Source organism: Lontra canadensis, unplaced genomic scaffold (genome assembly GCF_010015895.1).
Source record: "Lontra canadensis isolate GAN:19392208 unplaced genomic scaffold, GSC_riverotter_1.0 scaffold46, whole genome shotgun sequence".
Lineage (NCBI taxonomy): Eukaryota > Metazoa > Chordata > Mammalia > Carnivora > Mustelidae > Lontra > Lontra canadensis.
This window is the reverse complement of record NW_022631040.1, coordinates 8514663-8542574: the sequence shown is the minus strand read 5'-3', so window position 1 is coordinate 8542574 and position 27912 is coordinate 8514663. Positions and strand designations below refer to the sequence as shown.

General features: G+C 38.9%; 1 protein-coding gene across 1 annotated transcript in view; it reads left to right on the top strand.

Moving 5' to 3' along the window:
• Positions 1 to 27912, top strand: part of USH2A (usherin) — a 678599-nt gene that overhangs the window by 274942 nt on the left and 375745 nt on the right. The window contains exons 29-31 of the mRNA XM_032872913.1: positions 2482 to 2676; positions 19034 to 19147; positions 21075 to 21236. Of these exons, the coding sequence (XP_032728804.1) occupies positions 2482 to 2676; positions 19034 to 19147; positions 21075 to 21236 (471 nt within the window). The remainder of the gene's footprint in view (positions 1 to 2481; positions 2677 to 19033; positions 19148 to 21074; positions 21237 to 27912) is intronic.

Sequence of the window (27912 nt, the reverse complement as noted above, 5' to 3'; positions counted from 1 at the left end):
AGGACAGAGCATGCATTGATTGGTGAAGGTCAGTGGCTAAAATGCTGAGGAGGTCAGTATTTTCATTTCTCAATTATTTAGTCAGTGTTTGCTCGGGCTTGATTCTTTCCTCTTCAAATGCGGAAGGAAGGAGTTTCAAGTTGTCTCAAGGATTTGGTAGGCCTGAATCTATAGTAATATATCTAAGGACAGGAAACCCTTCTAGATGGTGTAGAACCCAAGAAGCTAACGTCAGGCTTGATTAGCCCTGGGCTGGGGCAGCACCCTCTTGCATCTCTCTTGCAGAGGGTACATTTGGAACCGGATGTACCGGTTCAGAAGCAGATGTGTCTTTTATCACTTCGTGGCGATGTTTTTCATGGTGGTGACTATTAGGATCTTCAGATGACTCTCCCAGGATAGAAACTGCTGACTGGTCTCAACCTTCTTGAGTTGGAGGGGGAAAACAGCAGGAGATCGAATATATTAGACTGAATCTCACACAACAGCTTTATAGGTGCTCTGGACTTCTCACTGCGACCACAACATCTTTTCACGTGGTGCCATCACAAGAAGGTATTCATCATGAAAAGTTTTGTGAATCAGTAGCCTTTTACCTTTTGGGGTCAAATATCAGACAGGTAGTCAAATACGTTTCAAAAGACTGCCACGTACGTCTCTCAAAGGAAGTTTATCCTTAATAAGTCATAGTTTGTCTAAACGTGTATTTTTCACCAAGATATTCTCTCATACTTATTAACCAGGGGCTACTAACACAGACAACTTTTTGAGAAATCTTCTTGATCTAAGATAATTAAATGCCGGAATGGCTACTAAGAATAATTTTCAAAGCGCTTTGCCTACAGATTTTCCAGAAGAGGACAACCTGACACTTTTCCAGGATGATTTAAATTGTCATCTATTTATAGGCAAGACAATGAGCCGAAAGGTCTTTTAAAATCCTTTTCAACCTCAGAGCTTGGAGAAAGCTGTGACATAAAATATTCATTTGTTACTGGCATATCCTCTGCCCCTTTTTCGCCTCCTCTACTTCATTAACAAATACGCTCTAAAGCCTGTTTTCAGTCTGTCAGCAAGGTGAATGGGTGTCTAGAAAGTGCGTTGCCCACATAGCTTAATAGTCCCCATTTTGAGTATCACTGTGAAAGTATGCAAATAGAGCTCTGAATTTATAGCAATGATCTGACCACAAAGTCTTATGCCATAAATTCATATTTACAATCTGACCACAACACTGAGCAGCTACATGCTCCCAAGGGTTGGAGAATAATTGCACTATTTAATTATTTTTGAGTCAGTTTTGCTCTGTCCCTTATGAGAAGGCCATCTGTTAGACGGCACTGTACTTTGCCCTGTACCGCATTTCAGAACTAATAAAATCAACATCACTCCCGTTGTCCCTTTGCTCGCATCTTGATTGTGTAGCCTGTGGGTTTTCCGTAGGTGTCGATGGTGTTTTAACAGCACAGACAGTGTTTCTCCGCCTTCTCCCACCCTCTGTGTTCACTTTGTTTCCCTTGAAGCTGTCCTATTGTATTGGTCTGAACAGTAAAGTCAGAGAAGGAGGATATTTGATGTGGGAAAACCAGAGTGGTCCTCCATCGACGGGCTCAGGAGTCCACAGGCAGCTCAGGCCGGCCTCTCATCCATCATCCTGCCACAGAGTTTCTCGGGTTTTTCTCACTGTTCCCAGAGCAGTCGGCTGTGATGAAGTTGTTACTGATCAGAACTGTAGAAATCGCTAATAAATAGTTAAAGGTTATGGATTTTTAAGATTCGGGGACTCTGCTCGTGAGTGAGGTTTTGCGGCTCCTTCCAACTTCCTCATTTTGTGTTATTGTTTCTGAGATACTCTGAAGAAAATATCTCTGAAAGTGATTTTGTATCATCTCTAGGGTACCAGTTCCTCTGTGCCCCCCCCACCCCAGATGCAATTAGGAATGTATCCTGTATATCATGTCTGGTAGAACTTTGCTTTTTCAAAATTAATTTGAAAAACAATTGAATTTGGAAAATTATATCAGACGTTCAGGTATAAGACAATCACATTTGTGATATTTTTTGGCTAATACGTTGAAGATATAAAAGTGTCAAACCCCTATGTATAATAACAGTCTAATTATCTTGCTTCAGAGGGGTCCATCATTATAGTGTTTGAACTTGTTACCTGCCTACCATCCACTCCTTCTTTATGAGTGATGTTTAAAACATGTCTGGTACGTTCAATGTTTTTGGAAAACCTGGACTAGACTCTAAAGAATGTTATGTCGATGGAGTTTTGATGGTTTTGAAATATCGCTTAAACTGAATGGCTCAAGATGTGCAGTCATATTAAATCAATGCTGAAAAGTTACAACGCTAATAAATTGTATTTATGCTAATGGTTGAGTCTGATTTACTGCGGCCATTAAAAGTGAAGGATGGGGCAATAGTCTTCTGAGAACGGCCATTTTCCCTGTTTTCTCTTTTATTCTTTCACAGCTCCACAAAGTGTGCCGACTCCCTCAAGAGTCCGCAGCATAAATGGGTATAGCGTTGAGGTGAGCTGGGACGAACCTGTTGTGGTGAGAGGTGTAATTGACAAGTACGTTCTGCGGGCCTACAGGGAGGATGACCCCCGATCGCCACGCGTGCCCTCTGCCACTTCCGAGCTTGTCAGTACCAGCACCCTCACAGGTAAAGGTGATTCCTTCGGGAGTACATTTCATGAATATTCTGTTTGACTTGTTTTTTTTAAAAGATTTTATTTATTTATTTGAGAGAGAGAGAATGTGAGAGAGAGACTGAGTACGAGACATGGGAGGGTCAGAGGGAGAGGCAGACTCCCCACTGAGCAGGGAGCCAGATGCAGGACTCGATCCCGGGATGTTGGGATCATGACCTGAGCTGAAGATAGTTTCTTAACCAATTGAGCTACCTGGGCACCCTCTTTTTGACTTTAAATAAAAACATTCTTAAAGAGTTCCCCCCCCAATGAGCTACTCCTATATTTTGCTTTATTAAAAACAGCAAGAACCACCTACTGAGATGGAAGTTTATATCTACCTAGGATAAAGAGGATAATTCTATAATGTCAGTGGGCTCTTATGGACAGGTTCATCACAAGGTTGATATCCTCCTCCCCAGAAAATAAGGTCACAGATGGCCCTAGCTCTTAAACACTCCATACATCTCCTACGGGGTCCTCGGCATACCTATAGGACCAGCCTACCTACTTTACCATGCAAAAATGTACTCTTTGGGACCAGCCCAAGTTCATAGCACCATTATTTATTGGAAAATTGTTGATTAAACCTAATTATGTCAAGGTAGAAGAGTATGAGACACCAGCAGTTTGATTGGCAAACCAGTGAATCAATTTCTCATGGGCGCCATGCCGGCCATGCAGAATGATTGCAGGGCAACACGCTGGTACATCATACACGTGTCCCATACTCAGATGCACGCATGTGTACTAAGGCAGCAGTTTTCAGTTTCATGAAATGTGAAAGCACATTCAGGTGGAAAGTCAGGTTTAAGCCTTTACCAAAAATAAGTAAAATGCATCAACAAATTTGATAGAGAAAAATTTTCCTCTGTCAAAGAATTTTATAACTTGAAAAACTATATGGATTTGAGAATAGGCTTTATTATCCTTCAGTATCTATTGGTCAACCCCATCTAGCCTTTACCTCCTTATTTAGATCCCTTGGAAACTACCACCCAAATTGATCACCAATTACACAGAATTTCACATCTTCCAGTCCCTTCCTCCCTATTTTACCCACCTGATGAAGCCCAACCTGATGACGCCCATAGTTTGCCTTTGCTCAGGCTGCACATTAAAGCTAAGTAGGCGGGAAAAAAATGTGCAGTTGGTCACTACGGATTCTCAGTCTTCATTTTCAAATGGGCACCAATAATGATGCCAACCCTACCATATTTCTAGAATAAGCTCCTTCTCCTATCCTCCTCATTCAATATTTCAGATTTTCCCAAACTGTCTAGTTGCTAAGCTCCCTTCCTCCTCCAACTCAATTGATGGTCTTATGTATTAGATTGTGTTAGACACCAAGAAGAAACAGAATCTGTCTTATAGGATTTCTGTCACTCTTACTGACAAACATATATATTAACTGCATTTCTCTGAGCGATAGGGTTGTTATTAGGGGTTAAATGCATTCATGTTTGCTAAGACATTTAAAATTCTTTTGGCACATTTTAAGCATTCGCCATCATTATTATCTGTTTTTTCTTTTCTTTTTTTCTTTCCTTCCTGTTTTTACAAAGCTTTCCTTATCATATCAAAAATAAAATCTTCCAAAGTCCTCTGGACCCCAACTCTTCCTGCCTTTTCAGCGATGTGACTGGTAATTTTTCTCCCTCCCAATCCTATTTTAACCTCTCTCCATGTGGTTCACAATCTATGGCCCCAGGACCAGCATCAGCAGCATCACCTGAGACCTCATTATTAATGTCAATTCTCCAGCCCTCCCACACGTGTTGAATCAGCAACTCTGGAGGCGAGCTCAGCCATCCTTGTTTTAATAAGCCCTCCTCATCTGACACTGAAGCATGCTAAAAGTTGGAGAACCGTTGCCCAGATGAATCCTTCCCAGGACCATTCAAACTCTACCAACTCCCATTGTTAAACATAAACAAACAGACTTAAGCCAATTATTAAAAACCTTCCTTTTATCTAAATTCCTTGCCAACTATGATTCCCTCTCTTCTTCCCGAACTTGCTTCTAGCAAGAAGTATTTATGGATGTTGTCCCCATTTCTTCATTTTATGGGGCTTCTGCACACTTGCCTTGCTAAGGACACCAACAACTTCCATATTTATCTTTCTCAAGAACGCTTTACAGTGCCGGTCTCTGGTAACTCCCTAGATTGAAAACCAGTGAAATATGTTATTGGATGTTGCTATAGGATAGGTCAGTCATGTGAATGGTGTATAGAGAAAATAAAGTTAGAGAACCACTGACCAATTATATTTATTTTTATATACTCAATCTGTAGAGAACTAAGGAAAAAGTCTCAACTATCAATGCAATTTTGTTAATTTCTCTTCTGGAAACTTGCTTTCTCTGTCTTTTCCTTTTTCTTATTACTTTACATTCATTATTTATATTTTAATGTTCAAAGTCACATTATTTTAGTTATATCTATATAAATAGCATCTAGTTTGATTTAGTTTTATATTCAACTTGCAGTTGAATTGGGAGTTTAGCTCATTCACATTTATTTTTATAATTCATCAAATTGCTCTTATTTCTGCCATCATATTTCATACTTTCTGGTTTTGTTATTGTTTTTTAATACTTTTTAGAACTATTATTCTTAGTTCTTGTCTGTGTGGAGTATGAATTCTTTAACTTTTTTTCCTCAAGGAGTCAAAGGTATATGTGTGGTTCACAATTGTGAAATAAAGAGACAAGGACATATATAAGAAGTAATCTTAAAGATTATGGAACATTTAACAGTAAACAGGAAAGAAAAACAGAAAGTGAGGCAGGGGTAAGGAAGTAGTCAGAGAGCTGGATTTGGTGGAGATGGGAGGAGTGTGGAAATTGGATAGTGGCAGCTGCTTTGTCATTTGGTTGAGATAACAAGGTATTGGGAGAGGAATGTAAGTAAAGTAGGTCATGACCAGTTTTGTGATTGGTCTTAAATTAATTCCCCTTTAGCAATTCTGAAGTGACTTTAGTGAGGTTGTAATGTTTACTTTTGATTGTTAAAGTGGTATTTCTTTGACTGAGACAATGCTGGTGCTGGATGCACAAGGTAATTTAGCTTTATTTGTTCACATAAGGTTCTTTAACCAGTTAAGTTGTAGTGAAATGTGTTGGCGTCTTTTCATATATTTCTTTCTGTTATATAGCAAGCTCTTTTATTCTTCAGACATGGGTCCTTCTTTGGCTTGGAAGGGTTGCTGTTGTATATATCATTATTACTTCTGGTGGGAAATAGCAGTTTTCAATATTGTCTATTTTTGCAGTCCAGAACACAACTTGTAGAGTCAAATCGATCTAGGCTCAAATTCCAGCTGTGTCATTTATTAACTGTATGATCCTAGGCACATTAAAAAACATATCCCTGTATCAGAATTTCTTCATCTATAAACCTTTATGTTATGGAATTGTAGTGAAGATAAAAAAAAAATGAATTACCTCTATAGAATATTTTGCTCAGAACCAGGCACAGGTGAATGTTCAACAAATTCATCTTTATGCTCCTTGGTCTCTGAATTCTAAGTTATGACTTTGTAATTGTTTCCCTTTTTGTTTTCTGATTTTTTATTACAGATTCTGCTCTTTGAAACTTCTAAACTGATTTTTAAATTTTTCTGTCCACAGTTCACTTGCCCCATCCTTAAATATACCTTCAGACTGAGTGGTTGCTCAAGAAAATTAAATCATTTTCAAATCACCTTACTAGGCACTTAGTTTCTCTTAACAAAAAAAAACTTCACTGGGATTATGCCAGGTCAGCTGAGGAAAAATTGCAGTAGCCTCCTGGCAATAAATAAATCTCAACACCCTTCTCCCCAGGTTTGGTGAAGAAGGCTGAGAACCTCTAGGCATTCTGTACCCAGATGGGGGTTGGGTTTGCCGTGGGCTCTCTTTCCAGCAGTCCACTTGTTTTTGCCTGGTGTCCTTCCAGGTATTTCTAAACGTTTGGTCATTTCATTGGTATTCTTGTAAGGCTGTGGTTCTCCACCATGGGTGTGCACTGAGCTGCCTAGGAAGCTTTAAAAAAATATTGAAACCCAGGTTCCACCTGCAAAGAGTCTGACTTTTTGGTTTAGGATGCAGCCTGGGCCTTGATGTCTTTAATATCTGAAAATAATTCTCTTGTACAGCCATCATGGGGAAACACTGGGAAAGGGAGGAGTTTGATACCATGATCAAGACTTAATTTTACCCAGAAATGCTTATGGCAACTTTCATCTCCCAACTGAAATTTGAAAATGGAGGACAAAAAAAGATGAATGTCTATATAAGAATGATAAGATATTGAAATTAAGTAGATAAAATTAGCAAAGGAAAATCACAAGACCACAAAAATTAAGTGCCTGAGTATTGCAAAGAGGTGGGAAATTATGGTCCACAAAATGCAAAAGCAAAAGGGAAAAAAATGAATATTAACTGAGAGCACTGGAAGAATAGAGTAATGGGGCAGAATATTTACCATTCATGAATCTGGCTACCAGAGGATTAAATGAGATAAATCCCAGTAGCAGTGAAGAGTCCAAGGGTTAACAGCCCCACTCAGGAGCAAATGGGCCCCTTTGGGCTACAGGGTCTGGATTCTGTGCCCTCTGAAGGCCAGGGTTCAGAGCGGAGAGTTCTTGAAAGTTCATTTCCTCAGCTGGAGCCTCAGGGTAGAAAGCCCTGCAGTTATCACTCCAGTGTATCTTTAGACTTGTTGCAAAGGGCTCCAATTAACTCTGGTAGCTTTTGCTGATTTTCCCTCCAGCCCTGTTAACATGCGAAGCTGCTTCCCAGAGAGACAGTCCTGGCATTTCCCTTCAAACCAAGGGCTGCTCAGAAAGTGACTTCACAATTTGATTTGAAATTATGTCAAGAATGAGCGGATTCAAGAATCTGCACATATACAATATTTTTTTTCTTTTTTTCCCTTAAGATAGTAAACATATAAACTTATCTGCATAGTTAGTACAGCATTTGACATAGTGTTAGGGCTATAATTGATACACAGAAAATATTTTTTCAATTCCATTGTTACATTGCACTGAGCTAAAGGTTAGGAGTTATATATTCCTTCTTCATAATAATAAATAATAATAATTAATGATATTTATTATTCACTGTAGTTTAGCTGAAGAGCCTATCATAATCTTTCAGATTACCCAAATAAATCTAAATTTATATAGGAAAATAAGTGAAAGACATTTTAATTTATAATGGAACTAATATTACAACTTTTGTTACTAAAATTGCTACATACAATAGACTCTGATATTCTTCTTAAAGAAAGAAGTTGTGTCGCGCACTGAAGGTCTGTCTCTCTTTCTTTCTCTTCTATAGCCTGGTAGTAATAATGAGTGATTCTCAACTCTATTGGCCCTAAAGGGATTCCTGGATTGCTTATAAAATACAGATTCTTGGGTCTCCCACACAAGAGTCTGTATATTTGAGCTAGGGTTTGTAAATCTGCATTAGACAGAGTGTTCCAGTTGATTCTCTTAAAGAGAGATCACGTATTAAAGAACATGGGACAAGGAGAATGGTCAGGTGAGAAGGTATCATTTTTCACTGGCTGGGCTTGAACTTATCCCTGCTTTGTTTTCTCCTGCCTCTTGTTCCACCTGCACTAGCTTTGCAGGCAGAATAATGCTAAGGACAAGTGGAGAAGTAGAGGCAGGGTTAGTAGGGTCTCTGACCCTTAAGGACAGTGCTTCTGAAAGTCACCCAAGGAAAAGAAATGAGAATTACTAGAGATCTTGGTAAAATCAAGACTCTGACTTAGTTGATACAGAGATGGGTGTGAGATTCTGCGTTTCTAACAAGGCCAACCTTACCGCTGCCCACCCCATGTGTCCAGTAGAAGTCACAGAGCTCAATATTTATATAAGAAATAGGAAAACAAGCAAACAATAAGTTTTAAATTTCATGAGGCCCATTGGGTTTAGTGAAAAAAGATCCCGGTGCAATTCAGAGTGTGAAATATAATTGTAACCTTAGTAGTAGAATCTAATCTGCATGCATTTAAGTGACGACATTTAACTACCCATGGTGGGGGGAGGAACCTCTCAAAATAATGTCATGGGCAAAGGATGCTATCTAATCCTGAAGTTGCCAATATCTGTTATCTGGGAAGAATGTGCAAAGAATTGTAGGTTTTCCCAATCACTGACAAAAAAGTAAAACTCATTCTTGGAGTGCCTACAAAAAGAAGGGAGAACCAAGAGCCCTAGAGAATCCTTGATTAATGAAAAGCTAGAGGCACATACAAAACCAAATCTACTATACTTTATGGACCATACAAGGAGTTGTCAAGCGGACTTTAAATCATAAGTGATTTTTGCCTTATGCCTGACTTTGGAACTTAACCCCAGCTATCAGTCGCTCAGTAAGTGAGATGTTACTGTTTCTGTGGTTGTCCATATATGTATATGTACCTATATACATATATATGTTATAGAAATAAAAACTATTATTATAATCATCTGAGAAATCTGCAGAGAAACGACTATACTAAAAACTTCAGGGCACCTGGGTGACTCAGTTGATTAAACTCCTGCCTTCAACTCCTGTCATGATTCTAGAGTCCTGGGATTAAGCCCCACATCAGGCTCCTTGCACAGTGGGGAGCCTGCCTCTCCCTCTGCCTGCTGCTCTCCTTGCTTGTGTGTTCTCATGTGCCTACTCTCTCTTTCCATTAAGAAAACAAAGTCTTAAAAAATAAACTTCAGTGTTTCTTTTTCTGTTCAGTTGGGAATTCTTACTCACAATTGTTAAAACTGCCTATGGGTGCTCTTTGAGCAAGCATGTTATTTCTTCATTAGACAACAACTCTAGAAGTCAAGTATCATATTTTATGTTTATTTAAGTCTTGTTCAGAACCTTGCTCAAGGTAGACGATCAATACACTTTCTTAAGTAATGAAGAACTAGACAAATGAACAGATGCAGCTTTCTGCTACCACCTCTGTAGTTAATGAAATGTTAATATTGTTATATCCTGCTGAGTTGAGTATTGAACTAGTGGTTCTTACTAAAGTCTCATCAGTGCTATAGTTCTCTAATTTTAGGAAATATTATGCAGAATTATCACAAGTTAAACATATATGTGGAACTTAATATACATATTTTCAATGAAAAAAACATTAGCAGGGTAAATAGAATTTAAAAATTAGTTCCCAAACTTAAACTTCCTAATGGAACTCAAGTTCTATAATTTACAATTAAAAATAATAGAAGCCTATATTGCTATAATGCTGATAATTACACAGAACAGAAAATATTCATTTATTAGAAACAAAAGCATTTATCTACTCTTTTCTAGGCTAACGCTAGATCCTACCTTTACAATCTGCTTTTATTGTTTCTCTCCTAATATTTTTTAATTGTGGTAAAATACACATAATAAGCAATCTGCTTTCATACCATTAAAAATATGGTCTCCAAAGTAGATTATTATTATTTTTTTTAATCAGAGTTTTATGGGGAAAGATAATAGAGATGAGTTTTCATTTTTATTTAATTGCACTGAAGGGATCCAAATAACAGTGACATAGACAAGATTAAGTTTTTTCTTTTTTCTGGTAATAGGTGTTCATAGTTAGTCAGTGTAGGGGTGGGATGTTGACAGTGCCAGGGACCCATCCACCTCCATCTTTCTGCTATACCATCCTAGGGAGGGGACTACTGCCTCATGGTCCAAGATGGCTGCATGAGCTTCAGCCATCCAGTCTGGTTTCCATTCAGCAGGAAGCAGGGATGGTTGAGAAAGGATATGCACATTCACTTCAAAGACATACCTCAGAAGTTATTCCTACACCTCTATACACTTATGTGTACACTAGGTATGGTCATGTGAACTTAAGTCTGTGAACTAAGTTCATAGTCACATGGCTAGAGTTAGCTGCTGAGAAACGTCGGCCTTATTCAAAATGGCCACTTGTCCAGCCATCATTGTATTGTACTGTGGAAGAGAAGGAAAATCTATCATAGGAAGGTCCTTAGTGGTCTCTGCCACAACAAACTTCAGAAGTAAATTTTCAAAATTCATTTTGATGGTATTATTAAAAGATGAACTTTGAGGAAGTCTTTGCCATTTTTATAGTACCTCATAAATTAATATTCCATGTTTGTAGTTTATTACAAACTATTTCTTTAAATGTAAATCTTGAAAGAAATGGTCTGCAAAAATTCGCAGGACAAAAATATGGCCTATGACATAAATAGTAAAAATAGAAATGATGTAATGTTCCTGCTTAGCTAATGTAAAAGAATTTCATTAGGTAATGCAGTGTTGATGAGTTAATAGCTTTGTCTAACTCTGCTGAATGCATAATGTACCTGAACTACTTGTACATTGTGAAATCTCCAGATTGGCCTTTTTATAAGTTATTCATTTTCTTTTACGCAGTAAGAACCTGCAGTGCAGCGTGCAGATTTCTTTTTGGTAACATGTTGTACCGTGGTTAAAAATGATGGTGACGTATAAATTTTGCTGCATAGTGATAATCAACTAGGCACGTTCATAATACTAGAAATACTTCAAGGTTGCCGGTCATATTTGATAAAGAAAAAAAATAGTCACCCCCAATTATTCTGTTTTCTAACTTCTGACCATTTTATATGTGTATTGCTGTTGGAACTAATAAAAAACTTTATATGTGTGTATAAATATTATATATATTATATATATATATATGTACATATATATATTTATCTCCATGTCCAGTGTTGTACTCAAGAAGCACCTGAGTACACACTTGCACGGATACAGGATTTCTTCTGAAGCAGTTGTTTTTAAAAGGGAATATTATAGACATACACACTTGTTCACTTTGGAGGATAAGTGTGCTACTTTCTGTTTAAACCCAGTAGGATTTAGTAATAGATTTGAAACTTTTAACAAATTTTAAGGTGTGATCTTAAATAATTTGTTATAAAAAGTATGCTATTCCTTTTAGTGACATTATTTCAATCCATCTTTTTTCTTCTTGTAGAATGAGGGTTTAGGTTGAAGAACAAGAACCATAATCTTGGAGACAAAAGACTAGTAGGTTCTCAGCTCTGCTGTTAGACCTGAGCAATACCTTCTAAACTCAGCCCTATAGCAGGCCCATCTGTACAATAGGATAATAGTATGGGATGCCCTCTGCAGGGAACCTGGGACTCCCATCATAAGGGATGACTTTCATTTTTCTTTTCTTTTCCCATGGTCTCCCCACTTAATTGAGTCCAGTAATTTCTCAGAGAGTCCTAATGATTCCAGTGTTGGCCCCTGAGGTTAGATGAAGAGTTAACATGTGGATGGCTTCAAACCTATTGCAGAATTAGAATGAAAATGACAGAAACTATAGTTCTTACCACAAAGGCATTGATTAAAAATTTGAGGTTAGATGTAAGCCTGCTGAGAGAATCTTAAATGGGTAGCAATTTAAGGTCAATTAAAATCCCTGTTTAAACCTTTCTCAAAGACTGGGATAAGACCCTATGTCTTATGAAGAAAATAAAAGATAAATTTTTTTTCCTCTTTGTAAGCATCAAAATCTGTTTAGTTTTTTGATCCAAGGTATATGACTTTCTGTAATCCTGACTAGAAGTTTTAAACAACATTGGAAAGACCCTTTGAAAAAAAAAATTAAATGCAAAAAATTAGTGTCCGAGTTTTCAAAGGATTACCATAGGTTTAGGGTAAGGGTGTTTACTGTTCCACTTTTTGGTTAAAGTAAAACCGTCTCTCATTTTATAAATACTAGAGACCCTTATTCTCATTTACAGTATTACCGAAAAACGCAACAATAACAAATTACCACCTTCCTAGGCTATTCAGAACCAAGGGAGAAGCAACCTGGGTGTGTTTCCAGATCTCTGTTAGACCATTAAATTTTCATCCATATTTAACAAATGTCATTATTCAGTTTCATGGGGTCATTGTGTCAAAATGTCTGTGTTAGAACTTTAATTTATTTTCAGAGGTTCCTTTAAGTAGGCAGAAAGCATGGCATGTTGGATTGATTTACTCTCTTTAATCCATCCACTGGGTTGGTTTGCAGCTCAAAACTTATCCTGGGATGTATACTTAAAGCATTAGAATTTATCAGCACCGTCGAATCTGAAACCAGAAAAGTCTCGCTCTCTTCTGCTTTCTGTCCTCTGGCTGGTTTTCTCTGAAGAGGTGGGTTCTTCCATTATGTCTCCAGGTAGCCAGAGCAGCCCTGCCTGTGTGGTATCCCTTACCAGATGGCCCTCTTAATAAATGCCTTGCTCTTGCCCACCCTCACTTTCTTGATCCAAATGTGAAATGCCAGCAAATAAATAAGAGCATTGTGCTCTGATGAGTTCTCTTGAGATGGAGACAAGCCCTGGGGAGAAGAAGCTAGAAACAGCTTTTCTGTTTGCTGGACTGCTCCTAATTACTGGCTAGTAGGTAGAAGAAACTGTTTAGATAATACAGAATTTAAAGGGAAAGAGAGGAAGGGAGGGAAGGAGGGAGGGAGGAAGGGGGCCGGAGAGAGTCAGAGAAAGAGGGAGTGTGCATATTATTTCAAATGCCTTTGCTAACAGGAAAATTCTCCTGGATTGTTCAAGTCCATTTGAAATAGTGGGCATGATCTTTGCAAGGGGACCCCAGACTCTGGTCTCAGGGTAGGCAATTGCTGTGTGCAGAGCTCACTGTCAGACGAAAAGTGCAGCAGAAATGAGTGGCTAATGAGAGGAGAGCAGCCAGTTCTTTAATTGAATTAAAAGCTGGGTGACATCAATGCAGACACCTGTCCAATTACAGACAGGCCAAGGTGTTTACCATTGCTGTACAAGCGCTTCGAAGATGACAGAAATCTTTCCGCCCACAGATTAACATAATGAAGGAGAACAGATTACAGTGGATGCCGGCCAAACACCTAGGTTGGCAGCTGGGGGTGGGCTGGGGGAGGGAGGAGGAGCCTGTTCAAGTATGTCAATAGAAACGGGCTTTTCTTCTTCTCCAAAATGTGTGTGGCTTTCAAAAGGATGCCATTTTGCTTTGTGTCTCGGGCTTGGTTTCCAGGCAGAGCATTTGTACTTGTCTGCGTTTAAGTCAGAAGAGTTAATCATAAAATTCCAACGTCACAGCTGGCTCTTCTGTTGTCTTCCTGCCTCTCGGCACTCAGAGTTCTATTAGAGGCTCAAAAGCTCACACCGCTGGTGTCAGCTCCGCAATGATTTTCTCTTAGGTAGTCGGGCTGCCTCCAATTGCTAATATTTCTCTTTAGCTCCTTTGAAACTTGAGGCTAGAGCAAAGGAAAGAACGTGCTGGAAATCATCCTCATTGGTCGAAAGAAGCAATGTCTGTCACTTTGCCGACTCACTGGAAAGTGTAGAATGGGAATGGGGGGGGTCCCTTCTAGTGGGGGAGATGGCCCAGTGATACTAAGCAGTAGGAAAAGTCTTCGTTTTTCGGTCAGGCATCAAGTGGCAGCTTTGGTAAACCATTTAAAAGCTTCTGGAAAACAGGACCAGTCAAGAAGGAAAGGGACATGTCCTTTGCACTCAAGGAGTTCCCTAAATCATTTTGAGGGACTTTTAAATTTCAAGGTTCTCCAGGACAAGGTTCTCTAGGTGGAAATCCTCAGAGCACAGAGTTTGGAGTCACCAGGACTCTGGAACTTTCTTCTCTGATGTGCTTTATTCCCGGAAATGAAGTCCCTGTCCCTATTCTTTCAGCTGTGGCTTTCTGCATGCACCAAGGCCCACAGGACTGCAATTCAAAGGGAATATACTTACTTTACTTCAAACTCCCTTGGTGTGGCATGTCAGGATTTCTCAATGTTAAGCATTAATGTAAAATGCATTATCGCTTAGCAGTGAGAGTTCTGGTCCTGCTGGTGCCAATGATTTTAATCTGGTTACCAACACTCCTGTGTTTCTTGGGATACTAACACTTTTAAGACATCAATAATGCTTACTTTATGCTTATTGAATGTTTTTTTTTTCAGCTCATCCTCTTCCATTATCAAAAGGGACTGGCAGGTTTCCTGACATGGTTGGGACCATTTTCTGATTTCACAGAGTTTTGTGGCTGAAAGGGAATTTGAGAGGTCATCTGGCTGGCCTGGAGTTAGGGACGGTTTGAAATTCAAAGGGAAAAAAGGCTCCTCTGTGATATCTCTCAAAGAAAGAGACTCCTATCCCAGCCAATCTTAACATTTCTCACTGTCAGGATATACTTCTTTATTTTAAATACCCCAGGTGTCATAAAAGGAGATTACCCCACTTTCTCTTATTGGGTTTTCTTTTTTTTAATTTTTTTTTTAAAGATTTTATTTGTTTATTGGACAGAGAGATACATAGTGAGAGATGGAACACAAGCTGGAGGGGTGGGAGAGGGAGAATTAGGCTTCCTGCCCAGCAGGGAGCCCAATGCAGGACTTGATCCTAGGACCCTGGGATCATGACTTGAGCTGAAGATAGACCCTTAACTGACTGAGCTACCTGGACATCCTCTCTTACTGGGTTTTCTACAGAAATATATATGCAGAATATATGCAGTATTCTTCTGCCTAGGACTCCTTTGAAATATGTCCCACTATATATTTTTCAGTATTATTTTTAATATCCTTCTTTCTCTTTGTCTTTAATTAAATCTAGATCTTCTATCACATTGGACTAAGAAGTCCAGATCTTACAAATGCCCTTGTCCACTTGTCATATACACAAGAATTCTGTTTTATGTATTAACGTATGTATTACTGTTATCATTAGGAGCCTTTGAAACCTTGTAAAGATCATATGTATTCTATAGCATCTTTCCCAGAAGAATAGAGAAAAAGAAATGGGAATATTTTTAGATGATGATATATTATCGTAGTAGTACTACCATTTTTTTCTTTGTTTTGGGGTTTTTTTGTTTGTTTGTTTGTTTGTTTTCAGGAGAGTGTATAATCTAAGTAAGACTCTGACTCTTCAAATGAGGCCACTAGGCCAGTAACTCAATGATCTCTATGGATTTAGATCTCCAAGAAAACTATCTTAATTAATATCAGGGAGAACATACTTACCCTCTTTCTTTGGTGACAGCAGAACTTCTCATAACCATCAACTTTAATCCATCTTCATAAACACTCCATATTGAGAAACAAGATGTAAACCACATGTCCCAAACAAAAATCTGACTTTGTTCTGAATTGGGGAAGGTGGCTTGGTTAACCGGCCCCCTCCCAACCACTCACTGTAATCTGACAAGAGGGGGGGAAGGTGCTGAATCTTGGGCATCTGGGTGGCTCCGTTGGTTAAGCATCTGCCTTCTGCTCAGGTCTTGATCCCAGGAGATTGGGATGGAACCTCCATAAGTCTCCCTGCTCAGCAAGGAGGTTGCTTCTCCCTCTACCCCTGCCCTCAGCTAGTGCTGACAGATACCAGATATTTTTGAAGGATAAAATGGCTAGAAATGTATCTCACAAGGTTACTTTAGTTTTGAGTCTGGACTTTTGGGATTGTGGTGAAACATCAAGAAATGGGAAAACAAAGCTTATGAAATAGATGAGGCTGTCAGGTCTGGATCTGGAGCATATTGAGAATGAAATGCTAGTGGGACATCCAGATGGGGTATATGAACTGCAGGTAGAGATGCAGAACCAGAGCTGGGGAGAGATGTGAAGTCCGTAGACGCAAATGAGAGGCGGGGCTTGATGAACTCACAATGCTAAGTGTTTAGAAGAAGAAAGAAGCCTGAAGATACTACCTTGTAGAACAAGAGCTATTTAAAGGACTCCAAAGGGAAGAGAGCTAATCAGGTCAAGGAAAGAAAGTAGCTCTCAAGAGCTAAGGAAAACAACTGGGGAAATTCGGTGGCACAGAGAGAGCTGAGGGAGTCAAAGCCCCGTAAGTAGAGGGAAGATAAGGATTTGAGGAAGGGTGACTTGATCTGACATTTGGAGATTACTAGTGATCTTTAAAAGATAGAAATCGGGATTTAGTGGCACAGTGTGGGCAGGAAACTGGGTTGCAGTAGTAACGGCTTGGACTGACACAGCCTCTGTTAGATCTCTCTCTTTACAGAGCTCTGTGTCAAGCACTTTACACTCCTAAATTCATTTAATCTTGTTAGTAATTCTATGAGCTAAGTTCTCTACTGCCCCCAACTCACAGTTGAGAGTTGAGACCTCTCTTTCAAGGCAGGTATTCTTTTAACTGTTTACAGTTAAGGAAATTGAGGCACAGAGATCTGAACAACTCGTCCAAGCCCACACAACAAGTCAGTAGCAGAACTGGTGTTTGGATCCAGGCAAACACGGTGTCTATTTGCTTGACCACTTCACCACCGCATGATGAGATGTGTAGGTGGCAATGTGTGCTTTCTTTTAAGACATCTAGTGGAAGGAGAAAGAACTTCTTAACCCACGGAGCCACCCAGGCTCCCGGACAAAGAGCTTCTTTTTATTTTTTATTTTTTTAAAGATTTTATTTATTTATTTGACAGAGAGAGATCACAAGTAGACGGAGAGGGAGGCAGAGAGAGAGAGGGAAGCAGGCTCCCTGCTGAGCAGAGAGCCCGATGCGGGACTCGATCCCAGGACCCTGAGATCATGACCTGAGCCGAAGGCAGCGGCTTAACCCACTGAGCCACACAGGCTCCCCCCTGGACAAAGAACTTCTTAAAGCAAATTTGGAATGTGGGTCATGGTCTGGGAAGTTCGAGAAGAAGTAACAGTCCCTGTGGCAGGAATAAAGGAAAGGAGAAGATTAGGATGTGAGGCTGGTTCCAGATTAGAGGGAGCTGAATTTGGCATGAGGGAGTCATGCGTGCGTGTGTGTGCGTGTGTGTGTGTATTAGGTCACTGTCTCAGTGTCTTCTTTGGCCAAGAGCTAAGGTGACGGTGCCAAGTGCAGCAGAGAGGGCTCAGGGGCCCAGAGCAGTGCTTGAGGAGCTGTTAGAATGAAGGCTTGGCAGCCGAGCCGTCACTGGGGACTGACACATGGGAAGAGCCCAAGTAGACAATAGCTCTGGCCTTTGCTCATTTGATTTTTTAAGAAATTTCTATTAGGGAGAGGGACTAGGAAAACAGATCTGTTAAATTTTGTGTTTGAAGGATGCAGGTGTTACCAGTATCGGCATATTTAAATACTAATACATTCTCTAGGCTACTGAAGGTTTACAAAATAAAGGGATATCATGACTGAGACCATCTTTTTTTCTAAGAGTATTGATAATCGTGGCACCTGGGTGGCTCGGTCCTTGAGCAAGCCTCTGTCTTTGGCTTGGGTTGTGATCCCACGGTCCTGGGGTCAAGCCCTGCATCAGGTTCCCTGCTCAGCGGGAGGCCTGCTTCTCCCTCTCCCACTCCCCGTGCTTGTGTCCGCTCTCTCTCTGTGTCTCTCTCTGTCAAATAAATAAATAAAATCTTAAAAAAAAAAAAAAAGAGTGTTGACAATCTATGTGGTTAGGACTACAGGCAACTGAAAAATGTCCACAGTAAAAAACAATGAACAAATATATAAATTATATTTTTGATACTTCTTTAATTCCTGGGATCAAGTAAATAAAGAGCTTCTGCCTTGATTATGAACATTAGTAAACAAAATGTGCTTTCATTTCTACAGGTACTTTTAATTGCTGAACAAATCTTAGATATTCACCACCAAGCCAAGTTAATTCAACACCTCCATGTGTACCACTTCTGTTTAAGACAGGTGTCTTAATTAAATAAACTAATAATTTTGCAAGGAGAAGCACAAAAGCATAATTATCTAATTTGCTAATTGTTCAACTATGTTGATTTGCATATTTGTTAGTTGTAACATGAACAAATAGTTTGTATATGTGTATCCTACCGTTAAAAGTAATGAAGCCACTCTTGGGATTAGCATTTCCTAAAGTGTGTTAATAGATGCTATGTAAAAAGGACTCTCGTTGAATAAGGTTGAAAAATGCTAGGTTAGAGAAAATTGAATAGTTTTATTCTGCAGGAGGTCTAGAATCCTAGAATAGGATAATATGCATCTTAACTATCAGATACACGGTGCTCTGCTTCATGAACTATGTATGGAAACCCATCTTTGCAGGGGAACATCTCAGGGCACTAATGTTCTGAGGTGCACATTTGGGAAAATGCTGTTTCAAGTTGTTTTAACAATAAGTTGGTCTCATTTTTTTTTTTTTTTTTTTTTTTTTTTTTTGCTAGTCACTCTGTTCTGTAATCAGCACACAGGCAGGAAAATGAATTAAAGGGGCATATTTTTTTTGTTTGTTTCTGTGTCTCTACATCTCTCTCTCTCTCTCTCTCTCTCTCACACACACACACACACACACACTGCTCTTTATAGCTGCTTACAGTAAACACACAAACCTCCTTTTTCCCCCTTTTATTATAGGCATAGTGACAGGCTTGCTACCCTTCAAAAACTATGCAGTAACCCTAACTGCTTGCACTTTGGCTGGCTGTACCGAGAGCTCAGAGGCATTGAACATCTCTACTCCACAAGAAGGTAAAGTAATTTCAAAGGTCTTGACTTCCACATTTCAGTTATGAATAATAAAATAGGAGAAGAGCTAAATGCTGCAAGGCCATTTGCTGGAAAACCCCAACCTAATTTGATGACAAAGTGCATTGCCAGGCCATAATTGCTCCATTTTTTGGGGGGGTGCGAAAATGAATCAAACTCCATACCCTTTAATGACATGCATCTTTAATAGCTGTAATGCAGATTAATGGGCTTTTTAATTGCTGTTACATTGTTCATGCAAGAGCCTTGTCATTAATATGAAGCATCTGAAAGATTAATGAAAGCTTCCTCATTTTACTATGGCTCAGAAGTAAATCTAGAGACAGTCTGACTAAAAAGAATTGATTGTACGGCACAGTATGAAATTGAGAATCAAACGGTTGATTTCCATGGTCTCTTTGAACTGCTAAACACCAGCACAGGCAACAATTATTTCAGTATGATGGAGCCTCGAAGTGCTGGTTGAGGCATTATTAATCACTGCTCCGTTCCTTCTGACTGAAGTCTCACTTTTGTTGTACTTGGAATTTACAAACTGTTGGCATAAATTAATGTTTCAGCAAGCATACGTTAGGAAGGCAGTGAGAAAGAGAAAATATTTTAGCACTCTGAAGTGAAAGCTTTGCTCAAGCATCAGAACGCATCGCTTCAAGAAATAACAGCCCTCCAAACACTGGAAGCATTGTTACTTCATATTTCCCTCTCCTGGATGAGAGGAATTACACATCGCTTCTACTCTCTAGCTGTCAAGTTATTTAGGAGATTGAAAAGCTTGATCTTCTGGGGAAGAGTCAGCCAGTCACTGTTCCTCAGCATCCGTCCGTCCTCTTTCCTGACTCCCTGTTTCCCCTTCCCTCTTGCAAATCCTTTAGCAAGTACCTGTCACACAGAAGACATGAAAGAGAAAGACAGTGGCTCATGTGATGAACCAGGTTAGGGGGGTCTGTGAAATCCTTCATGTGACCTTGCCCCAATGAAAGCCTCCTCACCTGGACTACGCCATCAGTGACCTGTCATCCATGTTTTCTCAGGGTTCTCTTAGTCAAGCCTGTGGAGAGTTAAGCCTGTTTCTCTTACTGGGGCATTGCTTCTGCTGCGCCCCATGACCCATGTGATGGTCTTCTTTTTCAAACGCTTCCACCAGCCTCAGTGTGGGACAAGCATCCTTATTTTCTGGATGCCCCCTACCCTTTCTGTCCAGGTTTTGCCTAAAACCTACTTCACAGCTTTATCCCAGAGGGATTCCTAATGGCCCAGTTCACCATTCCCTCTTCATTAATTAAGGAATTCCCAAATTCCAGCTTTTTCTTAAAGTTACAGCCAATGTACCAAACCAAAGATGTATTTAGGGTCCATATTTTAAACTTTAAGTTCCTGTGAATCCGATTTATTCACCATTATAGAAAATGAACAGAACCTTATTTGAGAAAAACAAACTTACAGTGTCATTTTCATCTATAATTAACTCAATTGATTCTGTACTTGCTGGTTAATTCTACAGAAACACATAAGTTTTTTCGTATCTATTATGAACCACCCTCCCCAGCATTGCCCACCTTAGATCAAAAGCTCCTCAAGGGTAGGGACTCCTTCTGTTTAATTTGCTTTAATAGGCACAGCCCCAAGTAGAGATTACGGGTTAATAATACTCTTGATGAAGTAATGCAAGCATCAGTCAAGTGAACTAGGGTAATACTCCCCATCCATCATTAATGCAAATTCTCATAAATTCAGGACAGTTATTTAGTACTGTTCCTAAAGCAATTACTGACAAGTTCCCCATGAATCAGAAATATTTCTATGCATGGAATATCAGATTTATTTCATGATTTATTGGTTTAGGTCTGAAAAGTTTGAATTAGAAAAGTAAACTAAAATTAGACTCTATGAATCTTTTTCCCCCCCACAGCCCCACAGGAAGTTCAGCCACCAGTAGCCAAATCTCTTCCCAATTCTTTGTTACTATCCTGGGATCCACCCAAAAACGCAAATGGTATTATAACTCAGTACTCTTTATATATGAATGGGATGCTAGTCTATTCGGGCAGTGAAAAGAACTACACGGCCACAGGTAAGACTCCTATAGCTATTGGTAAATAGTTCTCGTCTATGTTAGACTATGTATATTGCAGATAGATGTAGTCTGTAATTGTCTGAAAGTGTGGTCTTTAAAATTGGGGTCCTTATTCTGTCTCCTGTCATTTGGTCCCCTTGAGTGGTTCCTAGTCCCACTCACCATGCCCGGTTGAGTCAATATCATATCAAACAAATTCTACTGTCACATGAGTTACCTACTTTCACATCTTCATGAATGCAGGATAATATTAAGACTCAGATGTGTGACTCAGTGTCGTATGAATTTGGGGCCATTTGAGAAGAAACATAGTATATATGTTGAAATCACACTATAACGTGTGACAACACTCAAGTAAAATGAAGTAAATTGCTGAAAACTCATAAAATGCAAGATGCCTGTTTTATGTCTTGTTGCCTGGTATCTGAATCATGCTTATTTGTGTAGTAATTTTAGTGGCTATATATTGTATAACATTTTATATACTATATGTGACTATCTGGTAAGACATCATGAATCAAATATTGACTGAGGAAAAACTGAGGTCTAGAGATATGACATTCTTCATGAAAGGTCACAACCAGGGAGAGATAGAGACAGGATTCATTATTTATTCAGTCCTCTACACTAATGCCAGCTGCTAAGGTTGTAATAGAGAATCAGCAGCACGCTGGCCCTCCTCTGTTGGTGCTTGTGGCTTCAGGAGGAGACACAGAGATGTGGGGATGAGGTCTTTGTGGACAGAGCTATGGCATTTACCCAGTGGCAGCCTCAGGGTTTACATTTTTTTGGGTCCTCTCTAGACTGAGAACCTTCAAGAGACATGATATATTATTTTTTAAAAAAAGAGCTATTACTTTAATATTTTATTCCTTGAAGTTGGATAGAGTTCTGTAATAAATGCTCTAGGAGTAAGTATGAATAGTACCCCCAGGTTATGAATGAGGAAACTGAGGCAGAGAAAGATTACGGAATATCTGCAAAATTACACAGCCCACAAGTGGGATTTTGATACCAATCCAAACATTCTGGCTGTGATGGAAAGCATGTGGTTTTAAAACAAGTTACTTTCCTTCTGAGACTTAGTTTCTGAATTTGTAAAATGGCAACAACTATGGTTTTCAAGATTTTAAAGAGAACTAGAGCTATAAATAAGACACCTAACATGTTCTTAGCACTTAGTAAAGAGAATACTCTTAATTCCTGTAGAATACAGAATTCATGTTTTAAACTTTTAAAAAATGGACTAATCTTGGGACGCATGGGTGGCTCAGTTGGTTAAGCAGCTGCCTTCGGCTAAGGTCATGATCCCAGCGTCCTGGGATCAAGTCCCACATCGGGCTCCTTTCTCCACAGGGAGCCTGCTGCTCCCTCTGCCACTCTGTCTGCCTGTGCTCTCTCTCTCTCTCTGACAAATAAATAAATAAAATCTTAAAAAAAATGGACTAATCTTACCCGAACAATATCTGAAAGCATTATTTTAATTAAATATTACAGACCAAAGAAATTACTTCAAATAAAATGAAAATGTTTTATGGAGTGAACTATACACATGAGTTAATAATTAATATAAGACACTTCTGTAGGACACAAAAAATGTCATCATGCATAATAGGAAAACACATCTTTTAGGCCCAGTAAAGACATTTCCTTTGAGAAGCCTTCTCTGATTCCCAAGTAAGAGTTGATCTAATGAAGATATGCTCTTTGGGAACCTGTGTGCCCCCTCTTTTTTGTGTGTGTTATCTTTGAATAAGGGTACTTATTTACCTGTCAGTTTGTCCTTCTGAACCCCAAGCTTCAAAGACATGACTATAAGTGTCTAGTTCATTACTGTATCTCTAGGATTTATCACAGAGTGGGTATAGACAGTGTTGAATAAATGAATGAATAAAGTTGGGTGATTGCTGGGAACAGAAAAAGCTAGCAAAGGGGAAATTCAGGAGGGTAGGAGTATGGTGGGAAAGAAAAAGTTACAGAGAAAAGGAAAAAGAAAAGTAGAAAAAGAAACTAAGATACCTTCCATGGGTAGACATGAGTGCCGGCCCAGTCCAATGGGAAGTTGTGTGGCTGACGGCAGGTCTCAAAATGTAAACCTTGACTATTTCCAAATTATGCAGAAGGCCGTATGTGGTGATGCTGTGCACAGTCAGAAGAGCAGTATAGGGACGACAGGAGCCCAGCATTCACATTGATTTCCAATACTACTTCCAAAATGCTATGAATTCTGTATTTTGTTTGATTGAAGCATCAACAGAACCACATGACTAGTGTCTACAGTGAAAAATCTTGGCAAATGTTAACATAGTGGATCAGTACGATAGATGCCCCCAAATAGAATACAATGTAAAGAAAGTGAGATATTTTTGTAGTGTCCACAACCATCTTCTGCAGCCACAGAGATAAGAGATTCTTTAATGGTTCTCATTTTTAATGTAGATTTTTAAAGATTAAATCTTAGGTATTATTATTATTATTATTATTATATTTTTACTCTAGCCTTCTTGGCTTCTAATAAGCAACTGGATTTCTTGCTGTTCTCATCCCCAAATAGCAGAAGATACAAGGCACATTGAGACCGCAACACAAAGGAGAGAAAGGAAGCCAATAACATTATGATGGGATTCAAAGGCATGCATGATTGTTCTAACATTAGAGCTAGTAAAACCAAGCCTGGGGAGGTTAAGGAATTCTAACCCATATCAGAGGAACCACTTCAAATCTAGATCTGATTGGCCCCAGAGGCCATGCTTTCATTCTTTCCACATTCTGTTACTCAAATTATTACATATTATCTTATTTTCTTCATAAATAAATCTTATATATTATTACACATTCCCATAATGTGTAAATGTTTTATGTAAATATGTAAATTATCAACATATTAACATAAACACATCATGTAAATATGCAAATATTTACACCACATGTGACTGTTACATAATATATAAACATTACATATTTACATAAATAATTATTACAAATTATTATATATGATTGTATTTTTTCCTCTGAACAACACTGACAGGGTGACCAAAGCCTGATTGCAAACCCCAGAGCACCCGTGTTGTTCTTTTTTGGGCTGCCATAACAAAATACCACAGACTGGCTGGCTTAAACAACAGAAATTTATTTCTCACAGTTCTGGAGACTAGAAGTCCAAGATCAAGGTGTTGGCAGGTTTGGTTTCTCTCGAGGCCTCTCTCCTGCGCTAGCAGACAGCTGCCTTCTCACCACGTCCTCCCAAGGTCTTTCTCCTGTGAGCGCAGACCCTTCTTACCTGGTCTCTAGTCCTGTTGGATTAGGGTCCCACCCTTGTGATCTATTTAACCTTAATCACCTCTTCAAAAGTCCCATTTCCGAATATAGTCACATTGAGAGAGTCTCAAAATATGAATTTGGGGGAACACAGTTCAGTCCATAACAGCCTCTAAAGGGAGTGTTTCCTTCTACTATGAGGGTAGACTGAATGCCCACTTCTGTATAGATTCTCAAGTCATGTGAGGATTGAAGAAAGTGACCTTAGGATCCCTTTCAGCTCAAAGATTTTGTATCTGTAACAGGCCCTAATTCCAGGTCATTTACTCTTCGAAGTCTACCTGTCCACTGGGAATCGCAGAGAAGACACAAGGAGAAAGGGAATCTATCTGAAATCAGCCAGGAGAAGGCTGATAGAGGACATTGCCCTGGCCATTTGAACAGGCTCTAGCCTGTCCAGACACTGAATCCGGGTCATGTTCCATTGTCAGATGCATCCATGATGTCACTGGTACTTGTTGCTTGCCCTTGTGTCCTTTCCATGCTGAGCATGGTTTGGGGGCGGAGCGTCCCCTGGTGAGGGCTGGTGCTGTCAGCAGCTGTGAGAGTCTAGGACTACCAGAGCGGGTCTCTTCACTGCTGAAATGCCAATTCACAGGGAGACAGAGAAATGGAAGATGCAGTCTCATGGAGTAGAGAAATAATTGATAATAATATTTTTCAATTATAAAAGCACTATATGCTTATTGGAGATAATTTAAAACATCCAGATGTCTAATACCTGAGAATCCCACCATACCGATAGAAACTCAGTATAAGACATAATTCCTGCTAGTACCTTATTCATGTTCACAAAATTGATCTGTAATGTATAATGTTGAACCCTTGCATATTCCCTCACTATGACTGCATCCCACTTTAGGAGGCATTTTTCCTGAAAATATTTTTTTTTAATATTTTAATACTAACATACATCCCATCCAAATGTATGCTAATACATACATTAACCACTTGAAAGAGTTCAAATTTCTAATTTATCTTTCCTTTTAATATGTTGTAACAAATATTATTGTATGTAATCTTATTTATTAGATTCCCAAAAGGGGAACAGCTAAGTCAAATGTAGTGAAACTTTCCGAAATATTGGATATACATTTTCCTACTGTTTCCCAGAAAAGTTCATCAGCAGGGCATGTTACATTCTTAAGTCTTTGATAATTTTGCAAGCAAAAAATATTATTTTCTTTTTGTTTGCATGTTGAACTACTAGGTAGAGGGCATACTTTTTGCATGTTTCTTAGAGATTTATACTGTACTTTCATTCAGCTGATCACAGCCTTGATGACCAAAGACTTAATAGGTGAGGAATAATTTTGAAACTTCCTAAAAAGCTGTGTTTGATATTCTGTTTTCCCTAGTTGTAATTGTCTGCACTATTTAAAATTCCTTGTCTTCTACCCTATCAAAAACTTCTTTAATAACCTGGTTTTGGTGTCCTCCTAAATATTCACAGTATCACTTTTTTTTTTTTTTTTTTTTTTTTTTTTTTTTTTTTTTTTTTTTTTTTGCCTCACTCTTACTCCATTTATTTGTAGCATCCTCTTAAGTTCCTGCATGGAACCAACATCCTTCTCTTATGTGTAGCAAATGGGTCTTGCTGCCATCATGAATACAGGTAAAAGTAAATGCATTTCAATTCATCAGCCACTTAGAATCTCGGTGGTTTGCGTTTTTTTTTCTTCTTTCTCTTAAATATGAAGCATTAAAAGTCAAAAGCATTGCTGCACCTTGAGTTAGTACAAAATATATTTAAAAATGCATACAGTTCAAATTTTTTGCCTTGCATAGGCCATAAGCTAGTAGTATGGTGGGTCAGTTGTGACACTGAAAAATGAATCCAGTTAGAGAACCTCCCGAAGACTGTTGATGTTTGCTATAATAAATAGCACACGCTTTAAGTCAAACTTTTTCATTCTGTATTCAAAGGTAATGGATTTTTCGTAACCATAGTAACCTTGGTGTATTTCTGGATAAATACATGAGGTATATACATTCTAGTTTTATTTTTGAATATAAACTACCACATTATGTATTACTAATAATATGAAAAATAGGATGTAGGTTAGTATAATGACAGCTTAAACTAGTATGCATTTTTCTTCTGCAAAAAATAAATATTTATCAAAAGTATAGGTTCAATTAATTTTTCCCCCAGTTTTGTGGTATTCTGGTGGTGCCATTTATCTTTTTTTGCAAGATCTCCATTAATCTCTTATTTCTGTCCCATAACAGATTTTTAAGAATTTTGAGGTAAAAACAATTGTGCTTTAAAGCTTATGATGAAAAACATTATCGAAAGATTGAAAGACCTATATTGATGCCACCAATAAAGCTATTGTGAGCCACTTAAGATGTATGTATATAGTATGTTCATAAAGAGGCAGAAGAAAAGAAAGCTTTTGTGAGGCCGTTCAACATCCCAGGATTGTTTCAAAGTTCAGGCTAGATAGCATCCTGATTGATGATGACTATCGAAACTGTAGCCAACCAGATCATTCTCATTTTAAATGAGCACCCTACCAGAAACTGGCAATCTTTAAGAAGTTTGTGAGATGTTTCAGGGAAGCCTACAAAGTTTTCAGAAACAAGGATAGCAAGATGATGGGAACTGAGAGAAGTATAACTATGCATGTGACAAGGGCGTTTATGTGAGTTGTGGGAACTGGGAAAGAAAGAACAGTGTTCCCTCTGGACAGTTCCTTTTTTACGACACAGGCTGTCGTTGGTGAATCTACCTAAACCATTGTTGAGAACTCCTAGAACTCCAGAGGAGTAAAGGTCGATAAGGACTCTGTGATGTACATATCTGACACCAAACCATAAAACACATAGGTTTGCAAGTGTGTCACCTAATAAATCTATAGTAGTCTTATGATTGAGTAAGAGTGGCTGATTTCTAGCACCAGACAAGACATCTTCCCACTGCTACCTCCTCAGAACCTGTGCTTCTGTCACTGAGGCTAAGGCAGTAAAGAAGCAAAGATAAGGGGCGCCTGAGTGGCTCAGTGGGTTAAAGCCTCTGCCTTCCACTCAGGTCATGATCTCAGGGTCCTAGGGTCAAGCCCTGCATCAGGCTCTTTGCTCAGCAGGGAGGCTGCTTCCTCCTCTTTCTCTGCCTGGGTCTCTGTCTACTTGTGATCTCTTGTCTGTCAAATAAACAAACAAAATCTAAAAAAAAAAAAATGAAGCAAAGATAACAGCAATGTAAGGGGTGTGTGTGTGTGTGTGAGAGAGAGAGAGAGAGGGAAAAGGAAAAGAAAGATGAAAAACAGATGAATATCTGGTAAAGTTAGATAGTAAGTATATCTTTAACCAACTAAAAAGTGCAAAAAATTTGGGGTTTTTTTTTTTTTTT